At 56.5% G+C, this 27,814-nt stretch overlaps 1 protein-coding gene across 2 annotated transcripts; it reads right to left on the reverse strand.

Annotated features, from left to right (window-relative positions):
* Positions 1-425: 425 nt before the first annotated feature.
* On the reverse strand, positions 426-27,595 carry JUP (junction plakoglobin). Of its 2 annotated transcripts, none has more exons than XM_058284246.2 (15): positions 27,455-27,595; positions 16,777-16,992; positions 15,411-15,670; positions 14,966-15,204; positions 14,002-14,203; positions 13,095-13,239; positions 12,892-12,995; positions 11,391-11,729; positions 8,462-8,617; positions 8,133-8,252; positions 6,929-7,079; positions 6,707-6,828; positions 2,106-2,145; positions 1,750-1,921; positions 426-1,232 (listed from the first exon to the last, which is right to left on the reverse strand). In XM_058284246.2, the coding sequence occupies exons 2-14, from the start codon at positions 16,982-16,984 to the stop codon at positions 1,782-1,784; spliced, it is 2,226 nt and encodes a 741-aa protein (XP_058140229.1). In that variant the 5' UTR covers positions 16,985-16,992; positions 27,455-27,595; the 3' UTR covers positions 426-1,232; positions 1,750-1,781. The 2 variants fall into 2 exon arrangements, with proteins under 2 accessions (XP_058140229.1, XP_058140228.1); XM_058284245.2 differs by having other exon boundaries at positions 1,783-1,921; positions 27,435-27,595.
* Between the last annotated feature and the right edge of the window lie 219 nt (positions 27,596-27,814).

Genomic DNA, 27,814 nt, shown 5'->3' on the forward strand with positions numbered 1-27,814 from the left:
GCTGAGTCACGCAGGGGGAGGCACTCAGGCAGAGGGCACAGCCTGAGTCAACAGAAGGCAGGGACAGCCTGGAGGCGGCCAGCTGCCGCTGGCGGTGCTTGAGCAGCGGGGAGTAGGCGGGTGGGGGGTGTGGGGGGGTGGAGAGGCCACCAGGGAGGGTGCCTGTGAGAGAAGAACGAGGCTGAAGGCCCTAAGGGGGTGTCCCTTTCAGTCATCCCCTCACCTCTCCCAGCCTCCTAAGGTTCCGAGCTGGTCTCCTACAAATGCGCATTTAAATAAATCGACTCCTATCTTCAAACTCCCTTTGTCCTACATTCCCCTCTGTCTTTTCCCAACACAAGGCAGGTGTAAGGATGTGCGAGCTGGCCTCAGGGCCCCAAGGAACCCCCTCGTGCCCCCACCTCTCCCCTAAACAGCCTCGGACCGACCTGTGTGAGACATTTATTTTCTTTGCTTTGGTCTATACAAAACAACCAATAACCAAAAACATAAAGCGATAATAATAAAACTCCACTGGGACCGCCCCCGGGCCCCCCACCCAAGTGTGCAGGAGGCGGTGGGGGGCGTTTGAAACAGGAAGGGGAAGAGAAAGCCCCTCACCGCACACCAGAGGGGTCAGCCAAGGGCACTTCTCGGGTCAGCTGGTCATTCGTGTGGGTGGCTCGGGGTGAGAGGGAGCTGTCCCCCGAGCTCCCCAGGAAGCGCCAAAGCCGACTTAGGGTCCTGGAGAGAGGCGGGCAGTGTCCTGGAGCAGGAGACCGGTCTCCTCGGCTCCACCCCACCTCCCCTGGAAGGTCCGAGCCTCTCAAGAGGAGCTTTGGATCTGGGGGGCTGGGGCCTTCCGTCCGGGACCTGGACACCCAGGGGGCTCACGGCAGTTTGGTCAGGTACAGTTTAGTGAGAAAATTAGACGCAGAAAAGGATCGCAGCCCTTCAGGGCCCAGGCAGCTGGAGAGGGCAGCCGGGGATTTTCTGGGTGGGAAACGGGGTGTCTCGGGTCTTAAAGCTTCAGCGGCCAGGCCAGGGAGTGGGAAGGGGTTGCTGGGCCCTGGACCCATGGCCCAGAACAGAAAAGCAGGAGAAGATCATCATCCCAGGAAAGCCCTTATGGAGGAGAGCCTGGAGGCGCGGGGGTCGGCAGGAAGTCGCCGGCCGGCGCCCTCCCCGGCTCAGGCACTTTTCTGTCTCACTCCATCGCCCGCACGGAGAGGCTCTCAGTGGAGAAACTGCACCTGGAGGAGCGGGGCAGACACAGAGGGCTGAGGAGGCTCGGCACTGCGCCACCCACACCCCCCCACCGAAGGGGCTGGGAAGAGCAGTACCCCCCTTCCCAAGCCAGGCTACGGAAATGCTCAGGCCAGGGCCGCTGCCCTTGGGGAAGTCAGCGGAACGGCCCCCACACTCAGTGCCCCCCAGGAAGGTGCCACGGCGTCAGCGGAGAAATGGGGACCCCCCTAAGAGGGGACTGCGGGTGTTCCAGCGGGGACGGAAAGCATGTGCCTCGGCTGCCTGCAGGCACGTGGTGGGCGGCTCGGGGTGGGGGTGCCGTACTAGGGTGGGCGGCTCGGGGGCGGGGTGCCGTACTAGGGTGGGCGGCTCGGGGGCGGGGTGCCGTACTAGGGTGGGCGGCTCGGGGCGGGGGTGCCGTACTAGGGTGGGCGGCTCGGGGTGGGGGTGCCGTACTAGGGTGGGTGGCTCGGGGGCGGGGTGCCGTACTAGGGTGGGTGGCTCGGGGTGGGGGTGCCGTACTAGGGTGGGCGGCTCGGGGGCGGGGTGCCGTACTAGGCGAGCATGTGGTCCGCGGTGGAGTAGGGGGGCCTGAGCCCGTCACTGTAGGTGTCCATGGGGAAGTCGCCTTCCATGTCCAGGGGTTCCAGGGGCACGTCACTCGAGTACATGCGGCGGTAGGTGGGGTCCATGTCTGCGGGGCAGAGAGGGCCCCTTCAGGCTCTGCGGGCCTCCTCCCAGCCCTCGCCCCGTCCTCCTCTGCCCACCGCCCCCCGCACTCCACAGTGCTTGCCGCTGCCCCGCGGCCCTGCGGGTGCCTTTCCCGCCTCGCACCCACCAGCCCCGCCCGGCTCCCCAGGAACCCCGCGCACACTCACCCTCGCCGTAAGGCTCGTTGATGGGGATCATGCTCTGGGCCTGGGAAGGGACGGGCAGATGTTGGGGGTGGGTAGCAGTTTGATATTATTTAAGAATTCCAAAAATAGATATTGGATCATGTTTATAAACTGGTCTGTTCCTCTGGGCATATTACATTGTATTAAATTCAGGTTTCACTTTTACTCGATTAAATTATGATTAAGGCTTTGATTCGGCCACATCAGTAGGACGTTGAGTCCCGGCCCCCTGGGTGGTTGGGGACTCACAGAGAAAACAACGAGGCAGAGGAGAGAGTTTGAGTTTTGATGCTGGAGCCCCAGGGAGAGAGCCAAGCTGTTCGCCTGATAATTTGCAGCTGAAGAGACCAGAGCCCTCAACAGCTGAGAAAGCCCAGAAAGAAACGAGCCCCGGGGAGAGAGCCAAGCCTTTTGCTAGCCTCCAGCTGAGAATGGAAGGAACTGGGACCCCAGAGCCTTAGGAAGAGGAGGAAGGCTGAACCCTTCAGAGGCGGGCAGCCATCAGGCTCCAGCACGTGGCGACAAACTGGTGAGAGAAGTTGCTTACACTTTATGGTCTTGTGACTGTAAGCTTCTACCCCAAATAAATACCCTTTATAAAAGCCAAAAGAGTTCTGGTACCTTGCCTGGGCACCCCTTTGGCTGACTAATACAGAATTTGGTACCAGGAATGAGGTCTTGATTTTGCAATTACCAAAATGCTGGAACAGTTTTATAAGTGTGTAAGGGTATTTTTTGGAGGAATTGTGAGATGCTTTGAAGAGACTGTTGGTAGGAATATGGATGCTAAAGAGACTTTTCATGAGGCCTTAGAAGAAATGATGAAACTATTATTGGAAACTGGAGGAAAGGTGATCTGTGTTTTAAAGTTGCAGAGAACTTAGCAAGATATACTCCTGATGTTTTATGGAAGACAGAATTTGAAAATGGCAAGCCTGGGCATTTAGCTGAAGAATTTCCCAAAGTAAACTTAGAAATCCAGTTTGGCTTCTCCTTGCAGCTTATAGTAAAATGCTAGACAAGAGAGATAAGATAAGAACTGAATTGCTGGGCACAAAGAAACCAGAAAGTGATTCCAGAAACTCCAAGCCTCTGGAAATCAAGCCCTCAGATGACAGTGCCCCATTTGAGGAACTGACTAAACATGGAACATGTAAATCAGGATTGGAAATGAAGTTATCCAGGAAAGTCTTGTGCAAAGTCTTACTGTCTGATGGCTTGGACCCCTGCTTCTTGCATGCTAAACCAACAAGCTTTTTGAGAGAACTATATGAACAAAACCACTGTTATCCTGGACTAAAAGGGATATTAACGGGAAATATGGAAGGGAAAATTACTTTAAGAGGAAAACCATGGAAGCTGAGATCTGGAATTAAGACATATCCTTGAGGGAAGTGGACTTGGCCCAATGGATAGGGCGTCCGTCTACCACATGGGAGGCCCACAGTTCAAACGTTGGGCCTCCTTGACCCGTGTGGAGCTGGCCCATGAGTAGTGCTGATGAGCGCAAGGACTGCCGTGCCACGCAGTGTTGTCCCCCGCGTAGGGGAGCCCCACGTGCAAGGAGTGTGCCCCGTAGTAAGGAGAGCCGCCTAGCGTGCAAGAAAGTGCAGCCTGCCCAAGAATGGCGCCACACACACGGAGAGCTGACACAACAAGATGATGCAACAAAAAGAAACACAGATTCCCGGTGTCCCTGATAAGGATAGAAGCGGTCACAGAAGAACCCACAGCAGTCACAGAAGAACACACAGCGAATGGACACAGAGAGCAGACAACTGGGGGTGGGGAAGGGAAGAGAAATTTAAAAATAAATAAATCTTAAAAAAAAAAAGACACATCCTTGGGCCAAGAGAAGAACCCCACCCATGTGTGCAGAGAGGGTAGAGCACATTCCAAGGATTAGGGAGGGTAAGGTCAACACCCCATAGGTCTGAGAGGGGTGGGCTTGTCCCCCATGGATTAGGGAAGGTCAGGTCATCAACAACTCATTGCTCTGAGAGTTGGGTCTGTATGCCAAAGATTAGGGAGGATGTTGTCTTTGCTTCACTGTACTAGGGGAGTTGAGACTCCATCCCAAAGATTGGGTGAAGTGTGGCCATTACCCCAGTGCTCTTGGAGGGAGAGGTCTGGAGCTCAGTTGCCACCCAGATGCTTGATGAGAGTGAAATCAAAAGAAAATGGCTGTTGGACAAACCTGTGGTGAGGGTGGGTCCCCACAAGGCCCCAGGGAGAAGAAACCATCGCCTTGAGAATGACCCTCAGACTTTGAAATCTAATGAGGTATGCCCTGCAGGTTTTCAGAACTGTTCTAGACCCATGACTCATATTTACCTCCCAATTTCTCATTATGGTAATGCAAATGTTTACCCCTTGTCTGTTCCTTTGTATATTGGAAGCAGATAAATGATTTTGTAAGTTTTACAGGTCTACAGCCAGACAGGACTTTGCCCCAAGACAAACTGTATTTCTATAAACTGATTGTGATGTGATTTTGTATTTAGCATTGCTACTGAAATAAAGTGTTCTGTGTTTTTTTTTTAGTGCTATAATGTCTTTTTGGAATTCAGAGGATGGAGTGTAGCAGTTTGATATTATTTATGAATCCCCAAAATAGATATTGGATTATTCTTATAAACTGGTCTGTTCTTTTGGGCATTTAGATTATATTAAACTCAAAGGTTTCACTTTTACTTGATTATATTATGATTAAGGCTTTGATTCAGCCACATTAATAGGATGTTGAGTCCCTGACCCCTGGGTGGTTGGGGACTGACAGAGAAAAAGACAAGGCAGAGGAGAGAATTTGAGTTTGGATGCTGGAGCCTGGGGGAGAGAGCCAAGTCATTTGCCTGATAATTTGTAGCTAAAGAGACCAGAGCCCTGAACAGCTGAGAAAGTCCAGAAAGAAATTGAGCCCCAGGGAGAGAGACAAGCCTTACGCAATCCTGCAGTCCTACAGTGGAGAATGGAAGGAACTGGGACCATGGAGCCTTAGGCAGAGGGAAGAAGCTGGACCCTCCCAGAGACCAGCAGCCATCTTGCTCCACCATGCGGCAACAGATGTTGGTGACGGAAGTAACTTACACTTTATGGCCTTGTGACTGTAAACTTCTACCCCAAATGAATACCCTTTAGTTCTGATACTTTGCATCGGCACCCTTTGGGTGACTAATACAGGGAAAAACAGGCTCCGGGCCGCAGAGGGGCAGGGGCAGAGAGCTGCTTCTGAAACTATGAGCCAGGGGGAAAGCGAAGACCGCTTGCAAGAACGGAGGAGGCCAAAGCGGGGTCCCTTGTGTCCTCAGCCCCTTCCCAAGATGGAGAGTCCCCACATTCATGGAGCAGTCTGGGGAGTGGGGTGGAGGGACAGGGCTCAAGGGTGGGTGCAGGGAGGGCAGGATTTGGGAAGATGGCAGCGCTGGCCCAGGAAGCAGCCCCTCCGCCTGAACAACTGCTGAACTGGCAGGAACTGTCTGAATCAATTATTTTGAAAATCTGGAGTCTAATGGAACATTGTGCAGCATTCGGGCAAGAGCTGGAGAAAGAGGCTGGTAAACGTGGTGAGGATCAGTGAATTTCACCCGCATACATTGTTAATGGGAATGTAAAATGGTGCAGCCGTTGTGGAAAACAGAACAGCAGTTCCTCAGAAAGTTAACATAGCATTACCGTGTGAACCGGCACTTCCACTCCTAGGCATATATGCCCAAAACAACTGAAAGCAGGGACGTGGGCAGGGATGTGCACACCAGTGCTCACTGTAGCATTTCAGCCAAAAGACAGACGCAACCCAAGGATCCATCGAGAGACGAATGGGGAAACAAAATGTGGTCTATTCCTATAATGGAATATTATTCAGCCACAAAAAAAAAAAATGACGCACTGCCACACGCAAAAACATGGATGCCCCGAAGACATCATGTTGAGTGAAATTGGCCAGACACAAAAAGACAAATATTGTATGATTTGTGTTATATGAAATACTTAGAATAAGCAATGTCTTAGAGACAGAGCAGAATAGTGCTTTCCAGGGCTGTTCGGAGGGGCAATGGGGAGTTATCGCTGAGTATGAGTGTGGGTTTGGGATGATGAAAATAGTCTGGAAATAAGACAGTGGTGAAAGCTACACAGTATTGTCAATGTTCTTAATGTCAAAGAATTGTCCACTTAAAATGGTTAAGATGACTTTTATGTTATGTATATTTTACCAAAACTAAAAATTAATTATTTTCTTAAAAAGAGAGAGAGAGAGAATGGGTGGAGGGAGCTGCCCCACACAGGATCAGGGCCGCCACTGGCCTATACAGTGCCTTCGTGCAAATTAGAAAAAGGCACCTCTTCCTCAAACACTTTATACTAGTTTGGGCAAAATAAAATTGCCATTTTTGTAGGTCAAAGCAGACCTATGTCATATGATTCGCCCTACTACTTTTGTCTGCTAGGAAACGGTCTTAAGCAATCCAATTATAAAATAAAAATTGATGACCCTGGTGGTAGGTAGGCACCTCCCTAAATGCGTTGTCTTTGTGCAGTCTACAGCTTGCACAACCACCCATGGCAGTCGGGCTCGGGATACTCACGGCCTCCCAGGCAACTGGGTCATGCTTGAAGAGGGAGTTGGTGAGCTCCACAGACACGCGCTTGCGGTACTCTGGGTTCTTGTCCTCAGAGATGCGGAACAGGACGGCAGCGGCGTAGGTGGCTGAGCAGAGAGGACGAGAAGGCCGGGTCAGGCACCGGCACCGGCCTGCTCCCCGGGTGCCTGCTCCCCGTGCCCCCACCACAGCCCCACAGCCACTCACCGGTGCCCTCGTTGCGGGAGTGGAGCAGCTCCATGAGGGGGGCCGAGGCCCCCTCGGCATCGATGGCGTCGGCCGCCTCCTTGTCCTGGGCCAGCTCGCACAGCACCCCGGCGGCCACGCGCTGGATGTTCTCCACTGATGAGTACAGGAGCTGCGGAGAGGGGGCACGGCGGGGGAGGGGGGTGAGGTGGGCCTCAAAGCCCCCCACAGCGCCGCCCACCCAGCCCCCCTCCCTCTTCTGGATCTGACACAAGCTTTTCCTAGAAGCCGTGGACAGCTCAGGGAAAATACAAAGAAACAGAAAACAGTCATCAGCCCACCACCCAGACACAGCCTCGGTGAACGTGGCATATTTCCATTACATTTTTATAGCGTTCACTGATCGTATATATAAAATTGATCCCCCCCTTTCTCACCTGACGTTGTAGCATAAAGCGTTTTCCTATATTACTATATTTTTTTATATTATTATATTTCTTTTGATCAAGTAATTCAAGTCCCAGACTTGAATTATTAGGTTAAAAGACATGAACACTTTCAAGATTCTTTATATGTATTTCAAAATTGCCTTCCAGAGAGGTTAGACCAACTTAGCCTCCCACCCACGGTGTCTAAGCTAAGAATGCGGATTTCATCGCGTCCTTACCAGCACGGGGCACGCCGGCGTTTTCCCTTTGCCAGTTTGATAGTGGAAAATGGGCCCTCACTGGAGCAAGTTTCATTTCTGTCCTCCTGAGGCTGAACATTGTTTGTTTTGGCGCCACCCGGGAATAGCCTCTCTCCTTTGCCCATTTAACTACTGGTGTCTCGTATAAATGAGCTCTTTTATGGGAAGGAGAGTAAACCCTTGTCTGTTATGATACTTGCAAATATTTTCCCAGTTTGCTACTAACCTTTCAATGCTTTTTACGTTGTTTTCTGACATGCAGAAGGTTTTAATGTTTACGTGGTTGAATTCGAGATTATTTTTTTTCCTTTGTGATTTCTGCCCTTGCTTTTAAGCTTGAGAAGTTATTCCATCTAGAAGTTTGCAAAGTGGCCACTCCTGGTGGGCCGCTTTCTCCTAAAGTCCTTTTTGCCCCTCTTGATGCATGGCCCAGTTCCCCGAACCCTCAGTGAGCTTGGCTCCCAACCGTCCCCTCTCAGCTGGCAGGAGGGGAAAGCAGGGGCTGGGGACACATCTCCTGCCCGCCGCCCCACTCACCTGCACGAACAGGGGGATGGTGTTGAGCCGGAAGATCTCCATGCGGGTCATGGGGTCCCGCGCGAGGATGTGCAGGGCTCCAGTGCAGCCCTCCACAATCTCCTCCATCCTCACGCCGTCCTGCACCAGGGGAGGCATCGGCATGGGACAGGCGGCCCTCGGACATGGCCACAACCCCCCACCACGACACCTTGACAAACCCTGCTGGTCCTTGGAGCTGGCGTCAACCACACCTCCCCTTCCTACCTGCACACACGCAAGCACACAACACCTGTTCACACCGAGGACTCCCCAGGAAGGGCTGTGACAGGCACCACCGGCTCCCCTACCGTGTAGGGCTGCTGCGTGCCCGCAGCCACGTGGCGCTGGGCATCCTGGTGAGCCTTGACCAGCAGCTGGACGAGGCGGGGAATGACAGCGGCCTCCTGCAGCGGGGCGTGGTTGGCAGGGCACAGGGCCAGGTTCCTGATCAGGCCGATGGTTGCCTGGCAAGAAAGGGGGCAGTGATGAGAGGCATTTCCCGGGCACCTGGAGGGTCCCAGCATCAATCATCTCCTCCTCGGTCTCTTCTGTGCCACAGGCCTGACATAGATAGGTTGGAAGATGTCCTGAGAAGGAGACCACCCCCAGTCCAGGTCCCTCAGTCACAGGACCTGTGGGTCCTCTTGTCTAACTCTAGGAGCCCCTGCTAAAATGAGATTCCATTCCAGAACATTCTGCCACTTCCCACGCCCTGACCCTCACCCTTGCCCCCTCGCTCTTCAACCACCCATAGGCATCATTCCTGGTCTTGCTTTTCTGATCGTTCCCAAACCCTGATTATCAGAAGTCCTTGCTGCTTTGGTTGGCGATGCTCATACTACAATCAGCCCCCTGCGGGGCTGCTCCAGAAGCGGCTCCTCTCCAGGGGCCCCCGACTCCCCTCTCTGGTCTCCCAGAGTCCCTAAGGGTCCTGCAGAGCAATTTATCATCTCAAAACAAGAAGCCAGAGCGCAGGGATGAAAATCTCCCTGGGAGGGAGCACGCACGCAAGGGGGCGGGAGCCTCGCCAGTGCCACCCGCACCCGGCTGCTGGCCAGGGTATAAACTCTGCTTCCTGAGCTGCAGCAGTGGCCGCTCTCCGCACACCACACCTGCCCAACCTTGGACTGGCAGCAGGGTCCCAAAGTCAAGGACGGGGACACACAGTGCTCTTTTTTTCTCACTGCGGATTGTTTTTAAAAAATTCAATGGGTATAATCACTTAAAAGTCATTCTTTTTTTTTTTTTTTAATACAAGGAAACATTTAGTTTCAATTTATATCAAGAAATTTGCTGTTTTTTATGCTTTTGGTTTTTCCCTCTTTTTTTTCCTATTTTATTTCATTCTAGCCACTCAGTGGCTCGAGTGGCTGGGTTCCTGGTATTAAAGAGATGTCAGTTCTCCTATATATTCTCTGTAACATTTATGTATGTTATTTATGTAATTTTTTTTCAAAAAATAAAAAAAAAGCAAACACACACACAAAGATGCTAGGAGGGGAGTGGATGTGGCTAAAGCTGTTGAGCACCTGCCTCCCACATGGGGGGGGGTCCCAGGTTCCTAGTGCCTCCTAAAGAAGGTGAACAGATAACGAGCAGATGCAACGAACAGACACAGTGAGTAAACAAGCGAAAACAACAAGCTGACAGGCAAAGGAGCCATGGAGTGGGGACCAGTTGGAAAATAAAACTGTATTAAAAAAAAAAAAAAGATGCTGGAGTAGATGTGGCTCAAGCAGTTGAGTGCCTGCTTCCCATGTGGGAAGTCCTGGGTCAGTTCCTGTTGCCTCCTAAAAACAAATAAACAAACAAGCAAACAAACAAAAAAACCAACTCAGGAAAGCTGATGTGGCTCAGGTCCCAGGTTCATTTCCTTGATCCCAGTATCTCAAAAAAAAAGCCAACACAGGTATCTGTGTCTCGCTCAAGAGCCTGCCCCACACTGAATGCTTAAAAAATGATGAAAAGAAAACACAAAATAAACCAACAAAATACAACAAAAATGAAGAAGGGATTCTATCATTTTCTGCAAGTCTGGTGGGAACCCACAGATATTACAGTGGGAAGAAACCAGGGCCCTTGCTGTACTGCCCAAATTATCTCAAGTTTGGCCAGTGGGGGCTGGCTCCTGCCCTTTTGACAAGACCGTTTGTTGATAGGTAACTCCTCATTCTCTAGCACCAGGCGTCACCCTGCGTTTTGGCTCTTTTACTTATTTCTACACATAGATATACACACACGTACCCTATAAGTCTGGCCCTAGGGCCTACCCACCACCTGGCTCACCCTCACTTCCCCTGCCCCACTAGAGGTGGGCATATCATTCATCTCTCCAGGCAGCCTCTAGGAAGAAAGCACTTTCCTTTGCATCCTTAAGCACCTATGGCAGGGGAGCAGATGTGGCTCAAGCAGTTGAGCTCCTGCCTCCTACATGGGAGGTCCCGGGTTTGGTTCCCAGGGCCTCCTAAAAAAGTAAAACAAACAACAAGCAAAAACAAACAAACAAACAAAAAACCAACTCAGGGAAGCCAATGTGGCTCAGTGGTTGAGCACCCACTTCCCACATACAAAGTCCTGGGTTCAATCCCCAGCCCCCAGCACCTAAAAAAAAAAAAAAACACCCCATATGGCAGAGAGTAAGTGTCCCCCAGAGTCCACTCTTCCCTTTGTCTTTTTAGTGCTCTTCCTGAGTTTCAGCAGAACTCCTGGCCTGCTGGCTGGTGAAGATATTCCCTAGCCTCCACTGCATCTAGATAGGGCCAATAACCAAATTCTGGGATGTGAGCCAAGTGCTAGGTCCCACTCTCTGGTTGCTGCTAGCATCCCCACCCCCCAACCCCACTTCTCCAGGGCCAGAACACATCTGCAGGCTGGTGGGACAGTCCAGCCGTTCATATGAGGGCAGCCCTCTCATCTAGACCCTCTGCCCTAAGAAGTGTACTCCATGGACCAGCAGCAGCACCTGGAAGCCTGTTAGAAATGCAGAATCTCAGATCCCACATGAACTCTGAGAAGCTCACTCTAGAAGGCAGAGCTGTAAGATAGGAAGAATCCGGGTCTCTGGAGCAGAGTCGTCAAGGTCTAAACGATTACATGCGAGAGAAATAAACTTCCACCTTATTAGAGCTCATACCTCTGGTCCTCTTTGTTATAGCAGCTTTGCTTGTATTACACTGATCCTGACTGCAGAGAGCTCCTTCCCCTCGCCCAGCTCCCACCCACAGCAGCAGATGGTACCTTGACCAGCGGCCACTGGTTGGGCTGGTTAAGCAGCTTGACGATGGCCGGGATGCCGTAGTTGAGGCGCACGGAGTTCTGGGCCATCTCGGCCTCAGGGTGGCGGCTGGTGAGGTGGCGCAGGGCGCAGACGGCAGGCTCCGTGATGTCATCCTTGTCGCCGGCGCGCAGGATGGCGTGGATGAGAGCCTCCACGCCGCTGTTCTGTGTCACCAGCGTCTTGTTCTTGCTGTTGTTGCACGTCAGGTTGGAGAGAGTGCCCGTGGCGCAGGTGAGGACGTTGACGTCATCCACGCTCAGCTGGTTCACCAGAATCTTCAGCACGCCCTCCAGGCCCTCCTGGGAGGTCATAGGGAGGAAGTGGAGGGTGAGGGAGACTCCTGGGAAGCCTTAGCCTTCCCAAATACACCAGAGAGGACTGCCATGGCGGGAGCTGGCCCGGAACTTTCCTCCCGGTAATCCTGCCCACAGTTCCTGAGGGGTACCACCATCCTGTGGAGGCTCAGAGAGGTTGAGGGTGCTGCCCACCGAGCCACAGCTAGGGGGTTGGATTTGAACCCAGGCCTGGCTCTAAGCTCCTGCTCCTTCCTCCACCCCTGGCTGCCTCACCCTGGGTCCTCAGCCCCGGGTACTGCCCCACTCAGGCTGAGGGTGTCAGCCGAGGGAGGCCTCTCAGTCAGGAGGCCATATGCTTCAGTGGCCTGGCCGACCTGCTTGACCCGCTTCTCACCCTCCTGGGCCTTCACTGCTGGCCCTGGTGGCCCCCAAGCCAAATCCACCCTCAGGAAATATCTTTAACCCAGAAGTCTCCCCTCTACCAGGGAGAGCCAAGTGGGCCTTGTGGGTGGAACAGAAAGACCCCGGGCTTTGGGGACAGACCATGCTGGGTTCAAATCCTAGCTCTGCCATTTACTAGCTATAACTCGGGCCAGTACTTAACTCCCTGAGCCTCCAGGTCTTCATCTAAGTGGCAGGTCCCCCCACTCTACCTCCAGGGTTGGCAAGAGGATTAAATGGACCCTCCAAAAGCGCCTGGCCGAGCGCCAGCACATGGGAGGTGCCCCATAAACAGTGGATTTACCGAGTGGGGTGGGAGGCTCCCTGGCACGGTGGCCTAGTTGGAAGGAGGGCACCTGAGGCTTGTCCTGGGGCTGCGTTTTCCTTAAATTGTGTTTTCAGCCCCCCACCCCCACCAAGTCTGCCCCTTGGCACGTTCCCGCTCCCTGCGCCGCGGTCCAGGTCAAAACCACTCCTCTGGCACCCCCTGAGCCCCAGCCGAAAACACCAGCCCCCTTTCTCTTCCCTTCCCTAACCCCTAAGAGGGATTTGAACCTACAGTTAAAGGGGTGAGGGGCTCCCGGGAAGCTTGGGCCTTGGCATGACAGGGAAAGAGCAAGAGGTCTCGGGTGTCCCACAGCACCTAAAGTCAGACCCCAGACAAGAGGCTGGAGGAAGGACGCGGCGAGGGCAGGACGAGGCGGCCGCAGGGCGCCTCCCTCACCTGCTTGGTGGCCACATCCGAGAGGTTGCGCAGGGTCCAGAGACAGTTTTGCACCAGGCGGGGACTGTTGCTCGTCAGGTGCTTGCCCAGGGCCTGCATGCCACCTGGGGCGGGGGACGGGGGTGATGTCAGCCACGGGGGAGCTCGGCTGACCAAGCCCAGTGGCTAGGCAGGCACCCCGCCCTCCCAGGCAGAGCACGCACCGGCCTCCACAATGGCAGGCTTGTTGCTGGGACACACGGACAGCACCTTGAGCACGCGGCTGGTGGTCCAGAGCAGCTTCTCGTAGCTGTAGTTGCGCATGATCTGCACAAGGGCCTGGGGCCCTCCGTTGGCCAAGATGATCAACTGTGGCGGCAGGGGAAGGGCGGGCGTGAGACAGGCAGGGGACGAGACAGGGAACAAGGGAGAGGCCAGGCCACCGGACCAGCTGCTGCAGAGCTTCAGTTAAAGCCCGAGTAGCCTGTGTACTTATTAAATAAGACAACATTTGGAAAACAGTGTAACAGCCAGTGCTGGCAAGAATGCGTGGAACTCTACCACGTTCATTCCACCGATGGCACTCTAAGTTAATGCAAGCCTTCTGGAGAGCCAGCTGGCCAGCTGGGTAAAAGACTAGAAACGTCAAAAACCCTTAGCCTCCCTGACGGAAATTTAGTCGAAGCTCAGAATCACTCTTTGGGAAGAGCTGTGTGCTTTATACACTGTGAAAAAGGCAGGCACCTTGGAGCAGTCAAAAGGTCCCACCTCAGGGCCTCCATTTAATGAGATACCATTAGGGAGGGTGTTTTGAGGACAATATAGCAAAAATTTGTAAAAGCCTATCGTGTAGAGAGTAGACACAAAGTTGCACATTTGCCGTGACTGCAACTGTGTGAAATTAGATTCAGAGAAGAGCCCTGGAGGAACCCATCGAAATGACAGCAGTGGCTGCATGAGGGTGACGAGGAAATTTTTCATTTCCTTACCCACAAAGTATTTAGTGACGATAAAAAGCATAAAAGCATATCCATCTACAGATACTTAAATATTTAACCTGAAAACACTAGGGACGGCGGCCCGAAGCGCAGCAGGACGGGAGCTGACGCCGCGGGGGCTGTGGGGTCCCACCTTGCTCTCCTGGTTGCCATAGGCCAGGAGCTGCAGGCAGTCGGTGGTGATGGCCAGGAACTTGGGGTTGTTCTTGTTGAGCAGGGGCACCATCTTCTGCAGCCCGTCCGCCAGGCGCACCGCCATCTTAGCGCCCTCCTGGTAGAGCAGCAGGTTGTGCAGGGTGGTGATGGCGTAGAACAGGACCGACTCCACAGGGGAGCTGGGATGGCGGGCAGGGGCTTAGCGTGAGTCAGGTCCAGGGGCCTGAGGTACGCGTGGGCCTGGAAGGAGCCCCCTCCCCCAGGAAGCTGCCCCCAAGACCCACACCCCCACGGGAATGTCCCCTTTCTGAAGTCCCGTCACCCCTTGAGCCCAGCTCCACTCTCACGGAGCAGCACCCTGAACCTCTCCTCTCCCCATCCTCCTCCCTCCTGCTTCTGGGCTCCCAGTCCAGTGCTGGGCACACAGTAGGTCCTTGATGTCGGTCTACTGAGCCCACATGCCAGAGAGACCCGCGAGGTGTTCAGGGGAGAGTGAGATCAACAGCTCCACCCGCAGGGAACTCCCAGCCTGGCATGGGCGACCAGGAAAGAGCCTTTGGACATTACTGCAAGGCCAGAAAGGTCAAGGTCGCCAGGGACTTTCCAGGGAGCGTTCTCTCTGCCTGCAATTCTCTTCCCTTCATCTACACCCGCCCAGCTCCACTCCTTCATGCCCTGCCGTCGGCGCAAACAGCCCCTGCGCCTGAGCGGCCTCAGCGGTGCCTCCGCCCCAACCTGTGTTACTCCGTGGTAGCTAAACTGCCATTTATACGCCTGTCTCCCCTGTTGGCTGTGAGCATCTGAGCGCCAGGAGTGGGAGAGGTGTTGCACGTGGCACACAGTCGGTGCTCAATAAATGTGGTATGCAAGCCCAGCAGCGGAGGAGGGGAAGCTCAGGCAAGGGGACCCCTGGGCTCCCACCGAGAGGAGGGGGTGGGTACCTGAGCATGCGGACCAGGGCAGGGATGCCGCCCGACTTGAAGATGGCCAGCAGCCCCTCTCGGTGGTGGGAGAGGTTGTGCAGGATGCTGGTGGTGCAGCGGGCCGTGTCCAGGTCGCTGGTGTGCTGCATGGTGCGCACGACAGCCGCCACCAGCTGGGGCGAGCCCATCAGGGCCCGCCGCGACGCGTCCTTCTTCGACAGCTGGTTCACAATCATGGACGTCTTTGTCACCACCACCTGGAGGGGGCCGGGGTGGGCAGGAGCCGGTGAGCCAAGCCAGGGTGTCCCTGCGGGCAGGCAGGGCCAGGAGACCCTCCGCCAGGCTCAGTCGGACCCAAGCCAGGTGCTCCTCGTGCCGATGGGGGCTCTGGGCCGATGATCTACCCCCAACCCCGGGCACCCCTCCCCACCCTGCCCCCAGCCCAGCCAGGCCCCTCACGGACCGGGTCCTCATCGTTGAGCAGTTTGGTGAGCTCGGGCAGGGCCCGGGTGGCCAGCTCGGCGTCGTCCTGGTAGTTGATGAGGTGCACGATGGCCGACTTGAGCATCTGGGACGGCTCGGCCAGCCGCTGCAGGTTGGTGGTCTGCCCCTCCACCTGGGTGCTCAGCAGCAGCGAGCTGTCCTCGCCCGTCACGCCAAGGCACATGGCCTCGCGCACCCGCTTGGCTCTGGCCGTGGTGGACATCTGGTAATCCAGCTCACCTGGGGGCCGGAGGGGCAGGGTCTGAGCTCCAGGAGGCGGGCTGGGGGTCCTGGGGGGCAGGCAGTCTGCACAGGCTGCCCCACCCCAACCAAAGCCCCCGGCCACCGCGCCCGGATCTGCCTCTCAACAGTGACCTTGGGGAGGTCACTACCACCTCAGGCACCTAACCAGTAAAATAGGGGCTTCACCTGTTCTGTCGGCCCAGGGAATTCTTAGGAGAATTTAACTGCTCTGAAAAGGAGCATATCACTATGGGACATTTGCAATAATGACTATTAAAACGAAGGACTAACGTTTTTTGAATTTACAATGTGCTTGGCAGTAAATTGAGTGCTCTTCTTATACTTTATTTTAACCTTTACAACACTTCTACAAGGTTAAGTACTTTTTTTTTTTTTTGGTAAATACTATTATTATCTCCGTTTGACAGGTGGGAAAACTGAGGCACAGAGAGATAAGAGCCCAAGCTGGGAATCAGGCAGTCTGATTCCAGAGCCCAGATCTCTCCTCTGTGCTCCTCCCTTCACCATCAGACAGACCACAGGAGCCGCTTTTCAACCCTGAGCTCTCCTGATTCTATGTACAGCCTCATCATCGCTGAAAGCAGCAGCTCTCCCGTTGTGTGAGCGACCGCAGGGAGCACGGTCATCATGCGGCAGACCAAGCGTTCCCGGGCAGAAAGCAGGGGTGCTCAGCTCCCTCAAGCTGCGCCTCCAGGTTCCAGCCCCTGGATGTCCAAAGAGGCTGCCCTGCCCTGGCAAGTGCCCCGATGCCCCCTGGGTGGAGGGAGGAAGAGGTTCTATCCTTCAGCTAGGCAGGAAGGAGGAGACATCCACATGGCATTTCCACTCGGGTGCTGGCAGGAAAGGGACCCAGGGGCGCAGAGGGCGAGCTCCGTGGTGCTCCGGCCCCCGCGGCTCACCCTGGCCGGGGTGTCCAGGCGCCTGCAGAGAGAGGCAGGGGCTCCGTCCTCCCCGGGGCTCACGTACGAGGAGACTGCTCCCTCTGACAGGGGTATCCTGAAGCAGGTGTGACCCCCGACCAGGGGCCCCCTAACGCCTGCCGCCTCCTCCCTGCCCTCCCTGAGGACCCCCGGGGTCCTGACCTGGGCACTGGGGCGCCCCCTGGGTGTAGGTGGTGGTCTTCTTCAGTGTGTACTGGCGCCCGCAGGCGTCCTCCTCCTCCATGAGGCCCTTGCTGCTGACCGAGGGCACGCAGGTGTTGGCTCCCGAGTGGATGCCCGAGTCATAGGTGTACGTCTGCTGCCACTCGGTCACCTTGATGGGCTGTTCGATCAGGTTCATCACCTCCATCGTGGCTGCTGGGGACACAGGGAGGGGCAGGAAGTCAGCCGGCCCTGGCCCCCATCTCCTCCACCCCAGACCCGGCCAGTCGCCCTTCAGTGGGCTGCAGGGGGTGGGGGCGCAGAAGGGCACCAGTGGAGCCCCAGGGGTGCCGGGTGTGGGGGAGTCCCAGGCTTGCCTCACCAGCCTCCAGCCCAGGGCAGCACGAGCCCCGTGGAGGGTGGGGCAGCCGAGGCCAGACGCCCCAACGCAGCCCTGGACGCATCACCTCTTGGCCCACACCCAGCACTCCCAGGGACCAGAGTCGCCCAGGGCCTCCAGCAGCTTCTGGACGCACCCCCGCCCACTCTCTGGGCTCCCTGGGAAAGACCGCCAAGGCGAGACAGGAGACAAGGGCACCCAGCCATTGGACAGGAAACTGGGCGGGGCGGGAGCTGTCAGACGAGTTTCTCGGGAGCCCAGGGGTCTCCTGAGAGCAGCCAGCAGTGCCCCAGGCTCCCTCAGACACTACAGCTCCCCCAAAGGCCCAGTCCCAAAGGATCCCTTTCTCGAGCCTTCCGAGCCCCAGGCAGGTTCACCTCTCAGCTACTTCCTCCCTGCTCTGAGCCTCAGTGTCCTCATCTGTAAAACGGGGTGCCACACACTCCCCTACAGATTGTATCTGCTAAGGGCCCAGTTTGGTGCATGGCACATAGTAGGTGCTTGAGGTGCGAGGCCTCTCCCCTGGAGGTGCCTTCTCACCTGCTGGCCTCCTCCAACCAGGCCTCTGTGATGGTCGCTGCCATTCTCCCTCCCTCTCCCTGCAGGGACTGACTGGGCTCGGTCCAGGGACGCGCACTTCCCGTTTGGAATGTTTGGCTCCGCTGTCTTGATGATGTCCAGAGATGGGAGGGAGGCCAGGAAGCAGGATCCAGCGAGGGCCTGCTATGCGCCAGGCCTTTCACCAATGCCCCCACCCTTACCAGCAGATTTCAAAGTACCCCATGCGCGGAGGCGGAGCCTCCACCAGGTGAGATGGCAGAGCGGAGCGACGGCAGAGCCGGGCCAGGACCAGGAAAGAGCGACACGCGCCAGTGAGGACTTCCAGGCTGGTCAGCTCACAAAGCTGGCAGACCCGGCACCTCTCACCGGTTGCCTCCATGACCTGAGGACCAGGCCAGGACCAGGGTGGAGTGGCCCCACCCAAACGAAAGGCGCCAAGGACCTGTGCTCCCAGCGACTGCCCCAGCGCCACCTTCCAGGAGGATGACGGAATGCTCCCTCAGGTCTCGCTGCCTTTTATGGTGCTACACAGCCCCTCCCCTGCCCAGGAGCACACCTGCAACCCGCCAGACCAGCTCCTTTCCTCCGGCCACCCTGAGTGACTCAGAGTTTTGGGCTGACGAAGAGAAGCCGACCCAGAACACGAGCCAGCAGGCTCTGGGCTGCCAGTTGTGCCCAGCTGCTCCCCAGGTAGCAGCCAACTGTGGCTTTTTCAGGAGAAGCCCCCCCCCCTCCAACCACCACCAGGACAAGCCCTTCCTGGGAAGCAGAGATGGGCTGGCCAAGGGGCTCGGGGCAGTGAGACTCAGGAAAACACCCCCCAGCGCTGGTCCTTCCTGCCCCAACCCTGCCCCTGCCCCAGGGCTGCTGGCCCAAGGAGAGCTTCGCCATGCACAGGAGCCACCCCAGGGAGGAGAGAGACGCAGGCGGCCGGACTTGACCATCCAAACGCTTGAAAAAGGTGGAACCCTGCGGGCAAATCCATGGAGGGCTGAGCCAGCGTCTGGACACCCAGCCCAGGCGCCCTGGTCAGGACCAAGTGGGCTTTTCCAAGCCTGATTGGTAAAAATACCCCCTTCCTAACGAGAAAAGGGTCCTCCCCCCAGGGGACAGCTGCCTGGCCCTGGGGCTTCGTAGCCAAGACAGAGGGTGCCAGAACCACAGAGGCATCCCTTCCTTACTCCCAGGTCGAAGGAGATCACCAAGGTCAAGGCTGGCCCGGAGAGCCGAGGGATGGCTGCAAGACAGAGGCCACAGAGGTCAGAGGGGAGGGGGAGGTGAAGTGCAGTTGTCTTTGTCATGAAATAAAGCCCATGCTTCTCTCAAAGTCAACCCTGGCGGGCATTTCATTATTCTCACTTTCCGCGAGGAAACAGAGGCTCCACACTGAGAAAACGGCAGCGCTCTCGTCAAGTTCAGGGCTGCCTGGTCTGGTAGGCCCAGGTTCTGTCCACCAGGCACAGAGGACCCCCACGGAGAGGGACGGGGTGGTGGGAGCATGGCAAAAGGCACGGGGTGACAGTTAAGATCTCCTTACTAATGAAAAAACTGAAGAGGAGAAAAATGCCTAATCGTGTCGTATCTCACAAAACCACCTGTGTAACTTTCTCAACACTAGAGGAACAACTGTGTCAGTAGTTGGAATTAGAGGAGGTAGAAGTGCCTGGAAAGAACTTTTTAGTAGTAAAACTTCCATGCCTTGTTAGCTGACTTGGTTTTTTTTGTTTTGTTTTGTTTTTAATTTGAAATAAAGTTATTTTTTTAGAAAGGGAAGGGGGCTGGGTGAAGCTGCATCAAGAGGAAGAAGGGCTGACAAGGCCAAAGAGGCTCGGAGTTGAGGAGAACACAAGGGTCCGAATCAGGAGTCCTGTGTCCTAGGCCCTGCCAAACTTGCTGTGTGTCCTTGGGTGATTACTTCCCCTCTCTGGGCTTCATCTATAGAAAGGGTGGCCCAAGTGGTCTCCAAGGAGCACAGACATCTAAGATCGTAGGAGCAAGAAGCCAGAATTCCCAAGCCAGACAAAAGAAGCTGCATGGGCAAGGTCAGAGCTAGACAGCAGAGGACAGCGCCAGAATGCTTCCTGAGGACAGGACTGACCATGGGGAGAGCTGTTTCTGCAGCAGGGAGGCTCGAAGTCAGACCTCAGGCAGGCCTGTCAAGCAGCCCCACCTTTCTTCCCACCTGCTCTCCAGGAGAACCAAGGAAATTCTCCCTCTTGAAAACTAAAAGTGCTGGTTTTGCAGTTCACAGGGCAGAGAGGGCCGCACCCTGTTTGGTCTCATCTTTCTCAGCCCTAGACCTGGAGTCATCAGACCTTCCGCGATGGCCCTGGACAGAGCCAGGGTGGAAGCAGGCGAGACAGACGCCGGCCCTGCCCTTGCACCCTCGCCAGAGACGGGCAGGGGCAGAGCCAGGGCGGTTTTTGGAGTTGAATGGGGGCCCTTTGTTTAGCAGGACAGGACGCTCTACTGCTGGCACCACGGGAGGAAGACGCCAGCCCAGAGACCATAGGGCGGGGTTGGAGACAGGGACAGGAAGAGAAGGGACAGGAAGAAAGAAGACCACCCCTGGAGACATGCAGAGGACCTCCCCTCCCCCAAGCCCTGCGGCGGTCTCGGGGGTACCCCTGCCCTTCGTTCCTGCCATCTCCCCTGCACGGCCAACCCCCAGCAGGCTGGCACCAGGCGCCCTAAATCCAAGACTGTCCCAGCTGAGAGGCCCACCTCTGATTCTAAAAATAACCACCGTCAGGGGGAAACCAGGCTCCTGCCCCAGCCAGCACCGGCCAGTGACAGTCAGGGACAGGACAGAGCCAAGCTGGGCTGCAGGGTGCTGAGTGTCAACAAGACACCTGGAAACCAGGCCAGAAGCAGGCTGCCCAAGAAGCTGTGCCAGGCACAGGCTCGGGAATCTTGCATTTGGGAGCTGCAAGGCAGGGCAGGGCCCGGGGCCACCCTCCACACTAACCCCTTCCCCCAAGGTTCTGAGGGTCCTAGTGCAGGTTCAGGACAAAGAGCATGGGGTTTTATTATTCTTTTAAGGAGGTACAGGGGACTGAACCCAGGACCTCGTAAATGAGAAGCAGGCAATCAACCACTGAGCTACATCTGCTGCCCAAGGAAGTTGGTTTTGTTTTTTTTTTTAGGAGGTGCTGGGGATCCAACTGAGGACCTCATACATAGGAAGCAGGCACTCAACCACTGGAGCTACATCTGCTCCCCAAGATCAGGGGATTTTGAGTCAGGAAAGGCAGCGCCAGCCCAGCCCCACCATTCAATGGCTCGGTGCCCTTCGGCAAATCACTGATTTCCTCCAGCCTCATTCTCGCTCATCTATAAAATTGAGCTGATCCAATTGTGCCTTTCTTCAGAGGGTTGTGGGGATCAGACTCGGGCACAACTGCGGAAGCCTCTGTGAGTGCAAAGGCCCAAGGCAAGTGTTGTTCCTGTAGTGGAGAGGCAGGGAGACCGCAGCGGAGGGGCCAGAAGCCGCTGCCTTTTGGGACCCAGAACCCAGACCAAGCCCCAGGCTTCCTTCCCCTCAAGGGCAGGGGTCCTTAACCAGGGGTCCCGTGAACTTGGATTGAAACTCAAAAAACCATTATTCTTGTGCGGACCTGTTGGTGCGGGTGTGATATATTTATTAAATAATACACAGAAGAGTGTGGACTTAGTAAGGGGTCCATGGAACAAAAAAGGTTAAGAAGCCCTGCTTTATAGGGCTGGAAGCAGAGTCGCCTCCCAGCCCTAGGCCGGATTCCGGGGTGGGGGGGTGACACTCAGGCTGTGTGTGTCAGGGAGCATGGCTGGGAGGGGGAGCTGTGTCTGGGTGCCGGGAGGGCAGAGGAGCCGAGGAGCTTCGCCCAGGCCAGGTGGAGACCCTGGCGCACCCCCGGCCTGTCACGTGTGCTGCCTCCGGCAGCCAGCGGCAGTCAGGCCTGGCCATTCCCCACACAGCAGCCACCGCCGCCTCCGGGGAGGCTGGGCCCAGCAGGGTGAGCGGCCCCTGCCCTGCCCCACTCGGGCTCTGGCTCCAGCTGCGACTGGCCAGCAGTCTTCCAGCACAGACAGAAACAGACTCTAGAAAAGTACAGAGAGACAGGCGCCCTGCTTCCCTTGAGAGCCGCGTCTCCCCCCTCAGGCTGGTGCTTCCCAACGAGGCCTCTCCCCTCAGACTGGGAGATTCCGGCAGACTTAGAGTTTCCTTGAGAGTGAAGGTGTTTCCCCCTTGGACTGGCCACTCCAGGAGGGCAGAGGCCAAGCAGGAGCCAGGCATGGCCCAGGCCTGTCACCTGGGCTGCCCGGGTTGGGGAAGGGAGAAGCCCAAAAAGCCCATCTTGAGCTTCCGGGGGAAAACCCTCACTTCCGGTCTGGAGGGCAGCCCAAGCTGTCCCCGAGGACCAGCGGGGGGACGGAGGCGGCTCAGGCCGACCCAGCTGCTGTTTGTTTTCCTCCTTCTGGGCTCCTTCCCAAAGCAAACAAACCAGGGTGGGAAAAATGAAGGGGAATTGTGGGAGACGGAAAGGCCCCGGCCAAGTGGCTCAACCCCGGGGACCTCTGGGCTCCCCTGGAGAGGGCTTCAGCTGGACCTCCACTCCCTGCCGGTGACCCTCCGCGGGCAAAATCCCAAACCAGCAGATGACCCCAAACTGGGACTCGCAGGAATGGAAAAACACTTTACGCAGCCTCGTGGAACAGCAGCGAAGGACTGACTCGCGCCAGGGACATAATCGAATACCTAAGTGTGCTGTGCCCACAGCCCCGGCCCGCCCACTCCTCCAGAAGGGCAGACCCCCGCTGGGCCCCCTCCTTCAGGTGCGATTCAGCAGGTGATTTCCTGGCCTTCTGGAAGAGCAGGGAAGATGCCTGCACAGCAAACACTAGTAAAAACAAGGATATGGGTAAAGCTCTGGTCAAAATTGGTTAATATATACAGAGCATGAGCTCGTTGAGGCTAAAAACCAAAAGGATGCTAAGAAAAGAGACAGGAAAGAAATGTTGATGGTGGTTGCATCTGCAAAGTGGGATTACTGGTGATTTTTTTCTTCTTGAACTTGTTAAAAAAAAACTTTTTTAACAATAATCAGATAATACTTTTTAAACCTAGGGGGAGAGGGAGTCCCGTACTCCAACCTCCTCCTTACACCAAAATAAGCTCCTTGTTAGATTGCCCAGTCCCCGCCCCGATGCTCCCCTTTCCCCAGCCCCTGCCACTTCATCCTGGGTAACCAGAGACTCAAGAACCTGCTGTCTGCCCAGTGGGGAGAGTAATGGGGGCAGAGGCGCAGCAGGACGTGCTCACCCACAGACTTGGGGTCCACAGAACACACATCGCTGAGCTTCCTGCCCTGAGGGCCCCCAAGGACTGAGGTGCCCAAAGGCTGAGAAAAGGGGGTATCAGAGAGCTTTCTCTTCAGGCCTGGCCAAGGGACTTGCTGGAAAACGGGGCGGTCCATGCCCCCACGACTCTCCACCAAGACGCAGGGAGGGGCCTCAGTGTCACCTGCAGAGACACCAGCCTGATACCCTGTCCCAGCCACAGAGCCTTCTCTTTGCAGGAGTACAGGGCCAGCCCGGTCAAGGATACCTGCCCCTCTCATTGCCAGGTCTCTCCTCTCCCAAAGACACAAGACTAAGGGCTTCCCCGGGGACCCCCGGCAGACCTGAGACTCGCCCCACAGGGATATGATTCCCTGACTGCTCTCCCTCCTGGGGCCGATGGCAGTCCCTCCATTTCACTCTGATGGCCCTGCTTCATCCTCTTCCAAGACAGTTAACCCTGAGCCTCCATCTCTCCCTCTTACTCTTCAACTCAAGATCTCACTTCTGACAGAAGTTCTTCTCCTGTCTAACCTCCACTCCTATAAAAGGATCAGTCCTAACACCACTTATGCCTCAGGGGGGATGGAAAACTGCACGCCCATCACCCTCTTCATAGCAACCAGCCAGGACTGAGTTCCTTCTCTTTCCCTGTCTGTCACTGGCCTCCGCCTTTCTTTTCCCTGATCAGTCTCCCCATGCCTGGAGTCTCCTCCTGACCTCAAAGGATCCAGAATCCTGAGGTGAAAGGCTTAGTAGCCAGGATGCCCCACCACACACAGGGGTTCCCAGACCCCATTGCACAGGCCCGTCTGAGGTCAGGTGCCCAGCTGGCAGAGGTGCCAGGAGCAGACAGGTCAGAGAGGAAGGTCTGGCACCAGCTCCTCCCTCAAGAAGCCAGGCTTTGGCTGACAAGACAGCACCCTGGCCCCCACCCCTTCACCAGGGAGGCCCTCCCAGCAGCTGAAAAACCTCTACTCCTGGGTCCCCAGGTTTCCCAGGCTCCAAAGCCGAGGCTAGCCAGCTCCCAGTCCAAGAGCAGCCTGGCAGCCGGGACTGGTACAATCAGCAGGACATTTGCCCAGGGCTAAATCTGACTCTCCTTTCTCTCCATGCCCTAAGGAGCAGGCCCCCCTTTATTCTGGCACAGACCCAGCCCCCAGCAAAGCAGGCAACTCCCACTTCCTATTGAGGGACAAGCCCAGAGCAGCCCAGGTTCACTCAGCTGGAGCCAGAGGACAGCAGCAGCTTTGACCCCTGCCAAGACCCCCACCCTCCCGGCCCCTGCCCTGGGGAAATAGCCCCCATCCACCAGGAACTGAAAACCAAGCCACAGGGGAGTTAAGACAGCTTGGGGCTGGGAAATGAGTCACTCACACCGGACAAACCTGCTCCCACCTTCACCACCCACGCATACCCTTCTGGGCCCTTCCAAATTCTCTTCTCCCCAATCTCCCCAGCAGAGACTCTCAAAAAAGGGGCAGCAGGAAAATCCTCAGGGCTGCAGCAGGATGTGTAGGAAGGATGAACTCTGGACTGGACCCAGTCAGAGGACTGCTTGGGTCTTGCTGTGCAACCTTGGGCAAGTTACTTAATTTCCCTGAGTTTCAGTTTCCTCCTCTGCAGAATGGGGACAATGATACCTCCCGCCTCCATGGATTGTTGCAAGGATTGAGTGAGGACAGTGAGGAAAAGTGCTTGGTGACTGGAAAGTCCTCCCTTTTTAAAAAAAATACATTTTTATTATAGAAGTTGTGAACTTAGAACCTTCCTTATTTTTTAAGTTACCATTTATCAATACTTACTGGGCAGGTAGGTATTATTCTCGCTATTTTGCCAAGGGGGTCACTGAGGCTCAGGGAGGCAGAGCAGCTTGACCCAGGCCACACAAGGAAGGATTCAAACCCAGCTCAGGCTAAACCCAAATCCCTGTGCTGAAACTGCTCCACTCTCATGCCCTTCCCAGTAACCAGCCCCTCCAAGGACCAGGGAATTGCTGCCCTCAGCCCAAGAAGGTTCCTCTCCCAAGCCCCTCCAAGCTGTGCAGAGACCCTCCCCTCATCTGTACCCACCTCCATGGGTGTCTGACGAGGGCAACAGTCCTGGCAGCCAAACAGGGTTCCCAAGGGTGGAGCTGGGGTAGGAAGGGGGGGCGAGGGGGGGCGAGGGGGAGTGGAGCAGGCTCATGTCACCCAAGCTGGGGCTTGATCTAGCAAGAAATGACTAATCTGAGCCTACCTTTTTTTGCCCCTTCTCCCTCCACTAAAATCCTGCTCCTCCCCTCCAGTAAGCAGCCAGTTTTCACAAGCACCTCCACGTTATCCTTTCCCAGTATTATCTTTTCATCACAGCCCCAAACCAGATTAGCTAAACCAATCATTTAGCCAATGTCATTATAACGCCTTCCCCTCCTCCACCAAGGCACTGAGTCCAGCGAAAACAGGTTATTTTTGCCCAAATTCCACACCCCAGAGATGCACCCCCCACTAGCCGAAGAGGGCTTGGGGTTCCCAAACGCCTCAGCCTCTGCCTCTGCACAGGACAGAGCACTGGGGAAAGGGGTGGGGCTGGGCTACTGGTCTGAGACCCCCTCCCCCAACTCTCCCAGCCACAGGAAAGAGGACTTCCCGAGCGGGCCTGGCAAGCCGCTGGGATTTTCCCCTTCGACCCTAGGACCAAGGGAGGCGCTATCTGCTCCCACACCGCAAGGAGGCTGGACTCCCAATTCCCTGTAAAAAGGCACTCCTCAGATTTTTAGAAACCAGTGTTGAAAGTCTGATTGGGATGCCCAACTTGGGCCCAGGTTGGGGGTGGGGGGTTCTCAGGAAATCGGAATGGGGAGGCCAAATGCAACTCCACCTGAGAGAGCCTAGTGTTGGAAAAACCTTCCCTCCAAAGCCTTCCTCCCATTCCACTTTCACCATCAGAATCTCTCAGGAAGGTGGGGTGAGTGGGACTAGGACTGCAAAAGCTTCCAGAAGGAATGGACCTTCCTAATTCAGAAACGAAATGGAAGTAAGCCCCTCGGCTCCTTGCTTTTCTGCCTCAATTACCAGGCAGCAGAGAACATGGGGGATGGGGTGGAGAAAGAAAAGACAAGAACAGTCACTCCCCCTCCCAGTGTGGCCCAGCCCTGCCCCACCCCCATTCCTGGGAAAGGGGGCCCAGAGCTTGGGAAGGAAAGCCCAGTGCACCCGGCCTCTGAGGGGGTGTGGTGGTCCCCAGAGGCAGGAAGAGAAGGAAGAAGCTGCTTCCCCTTTCGGCCCACAGCCCCCACCCCAACCCCCACCTCAGGCCCCTGGGGCCCAGCAAACAGGATGAAGGTGGGGGCGGGGAGGACAGGGTCAGCACACAGGCTCTGGCCCTGGTCCAGCCTGGGGCGGGGGAGGGGCTCTGCCCCAGCCAGAAGGACCCCCTCAGCCTGGGGAAGTTCTGGGCAAGGAGGCAGGAAAAAAGCCCCAGGGAAAGCTGCCGTGGATGGCTCCCCTCGTAAAGTTTGCTTTGGGTGAATTTTCCAACATTAAAAGGTTAGAGAAGAAGGGTAGACCCTTTTCCCTATCAACGCCGCGGAGGTCACAGCTACTGGAAACTGAGCCAGGTGGCCCCTCCGCCCTGACCCCGGGCCGAGCCACGGAGGCAAACACCATCTGAGCGCTGAGCCGGGCCCTGCACCAGCCCCAGAGTCACCCCATCCTGCCTCCGCTGGGGGAGCCATAGCCCGGCACCCACCGGAGCGGAGGGTCGCGCCCCCGGTACAGTACCGACCAGGCTCCGGGAGTCGGAGGGCAGGGCCTCTTGGCTCCGTGCGCTCACCTGCTCGGCAGGTGGGGACCGCGTCGCTGAGAAAATGTTCGCTCGGCCCCCACAGTTGGGCAAGCCGGGCGCAGACAATAGGGCCCCACCCAGGCCTGGGGGAGTAAGGAGGGAGGGAAAAGGAGGATGACGCGTGGGGTGGGGTGAGGGTGGCCCCAAAGAGACGAGCGGCGGCAAGTTTCCCAAACAGTAAATTTCCGACTGCAGCGTGAGTGAGCCCTGAGCTCCGGCGGAGCTGGTCAAAGTCTTCCCCGCAAGCTCGGAGAGAGAGGCAGGCACCCGGCGTCGGGCGAGCTCCGCGGTCCCCGGGGAGGGCGCGACCCCGAGGCACCTGTCCTGACCCCTCCCCGCCTTTCTCAGATCTCCGGCTCCTGGAGCCCCCCTCCGCGTTGGGACCAAACCTCGCGCCCCTTTAGTCGCCGCGCCCAGGTCCCAGCGCGCCCCCTACCGCCGGTGCAGGGTGGCGCCCCCTGCCTCCCTCCCTCGCTCCCTCCCTCACCTGCCCCGAGTCGGCAGGGAGCGGCCTCCCGGTCCCCAGCCGTAGCTCCTCACTCCCCAGTGATACCTGCCCACGATCGTCCGCACCTGCGTGTGGAACCTGGCCGGGCCGGGGCGCGGACGGGCCGGGATCGGGGCCGGCGCGGGAAGCTAACTGAGGTCGGCGCGCTCGGGCGGCGGCTGCTCCGGACTCTGGCCAAGGCAGCAACTCAGTAACCGAACAAAAGGCGAAGGGACCTGACAGCCAAGCCACGCCTCTCGCCCCTCTGAAGCTCCGCCCCTTAGGGAGACGCCCACCCGCTGATGCGAGCTGACTGGCTCCCTCTCCTGACTGTCCTATCGATGGGCGGAGCCTCGGCCCGGGTTTTCTACCACGGTCGCCTCTGTTTATCGGTTCACTATTGGCCCCAGGGACTGTCAGTCGGCTCTGGGGATCGACTCCAACTT

Source organism: Dasypus novemcinctus, chromosome 21, assembly GCF_030445035.2.
Source record: "Dasypus novemcinctus isolate mDasNov1 chromosome 21, mDasNov1.1.hap2, whole genome shotgun sequence".
Classification (NCBI taxonomy): Eukaryota; Metazoa; Chordata; class Mammalia; order Cingulata; family Dasypodidae; genus Dasypus; species Dasypus novemcinctus.

What these genes read in the sequence shown, in the direction of transcription:
- JUP (XM_058284246.2), bottom strand. Translation starts at nt 16,984, where the DNA reads ATGGAGGTGATGAACCTGATCGAACAGCCCATCAAGGTGACCGAGTGG. An exon ending in CCATCCCCCTGTTCGTGCAG is followed by an intron (nt 7,080 to 8,132) that starts GTGAGTGGGGCG and finishes CCCTCTCCGCAG; the next exon opens with CTCCTGTACTCATCAGTGGA. An exon ending in CAACGAGCCTTACGGCGAGG is followed by an intron (nt 1,922 to 2,105) that starts GTGAGTGTGCGC and finishes TCTGCCCCGCAG; the next exon opens with ACATGGACCCCACCTACCGC.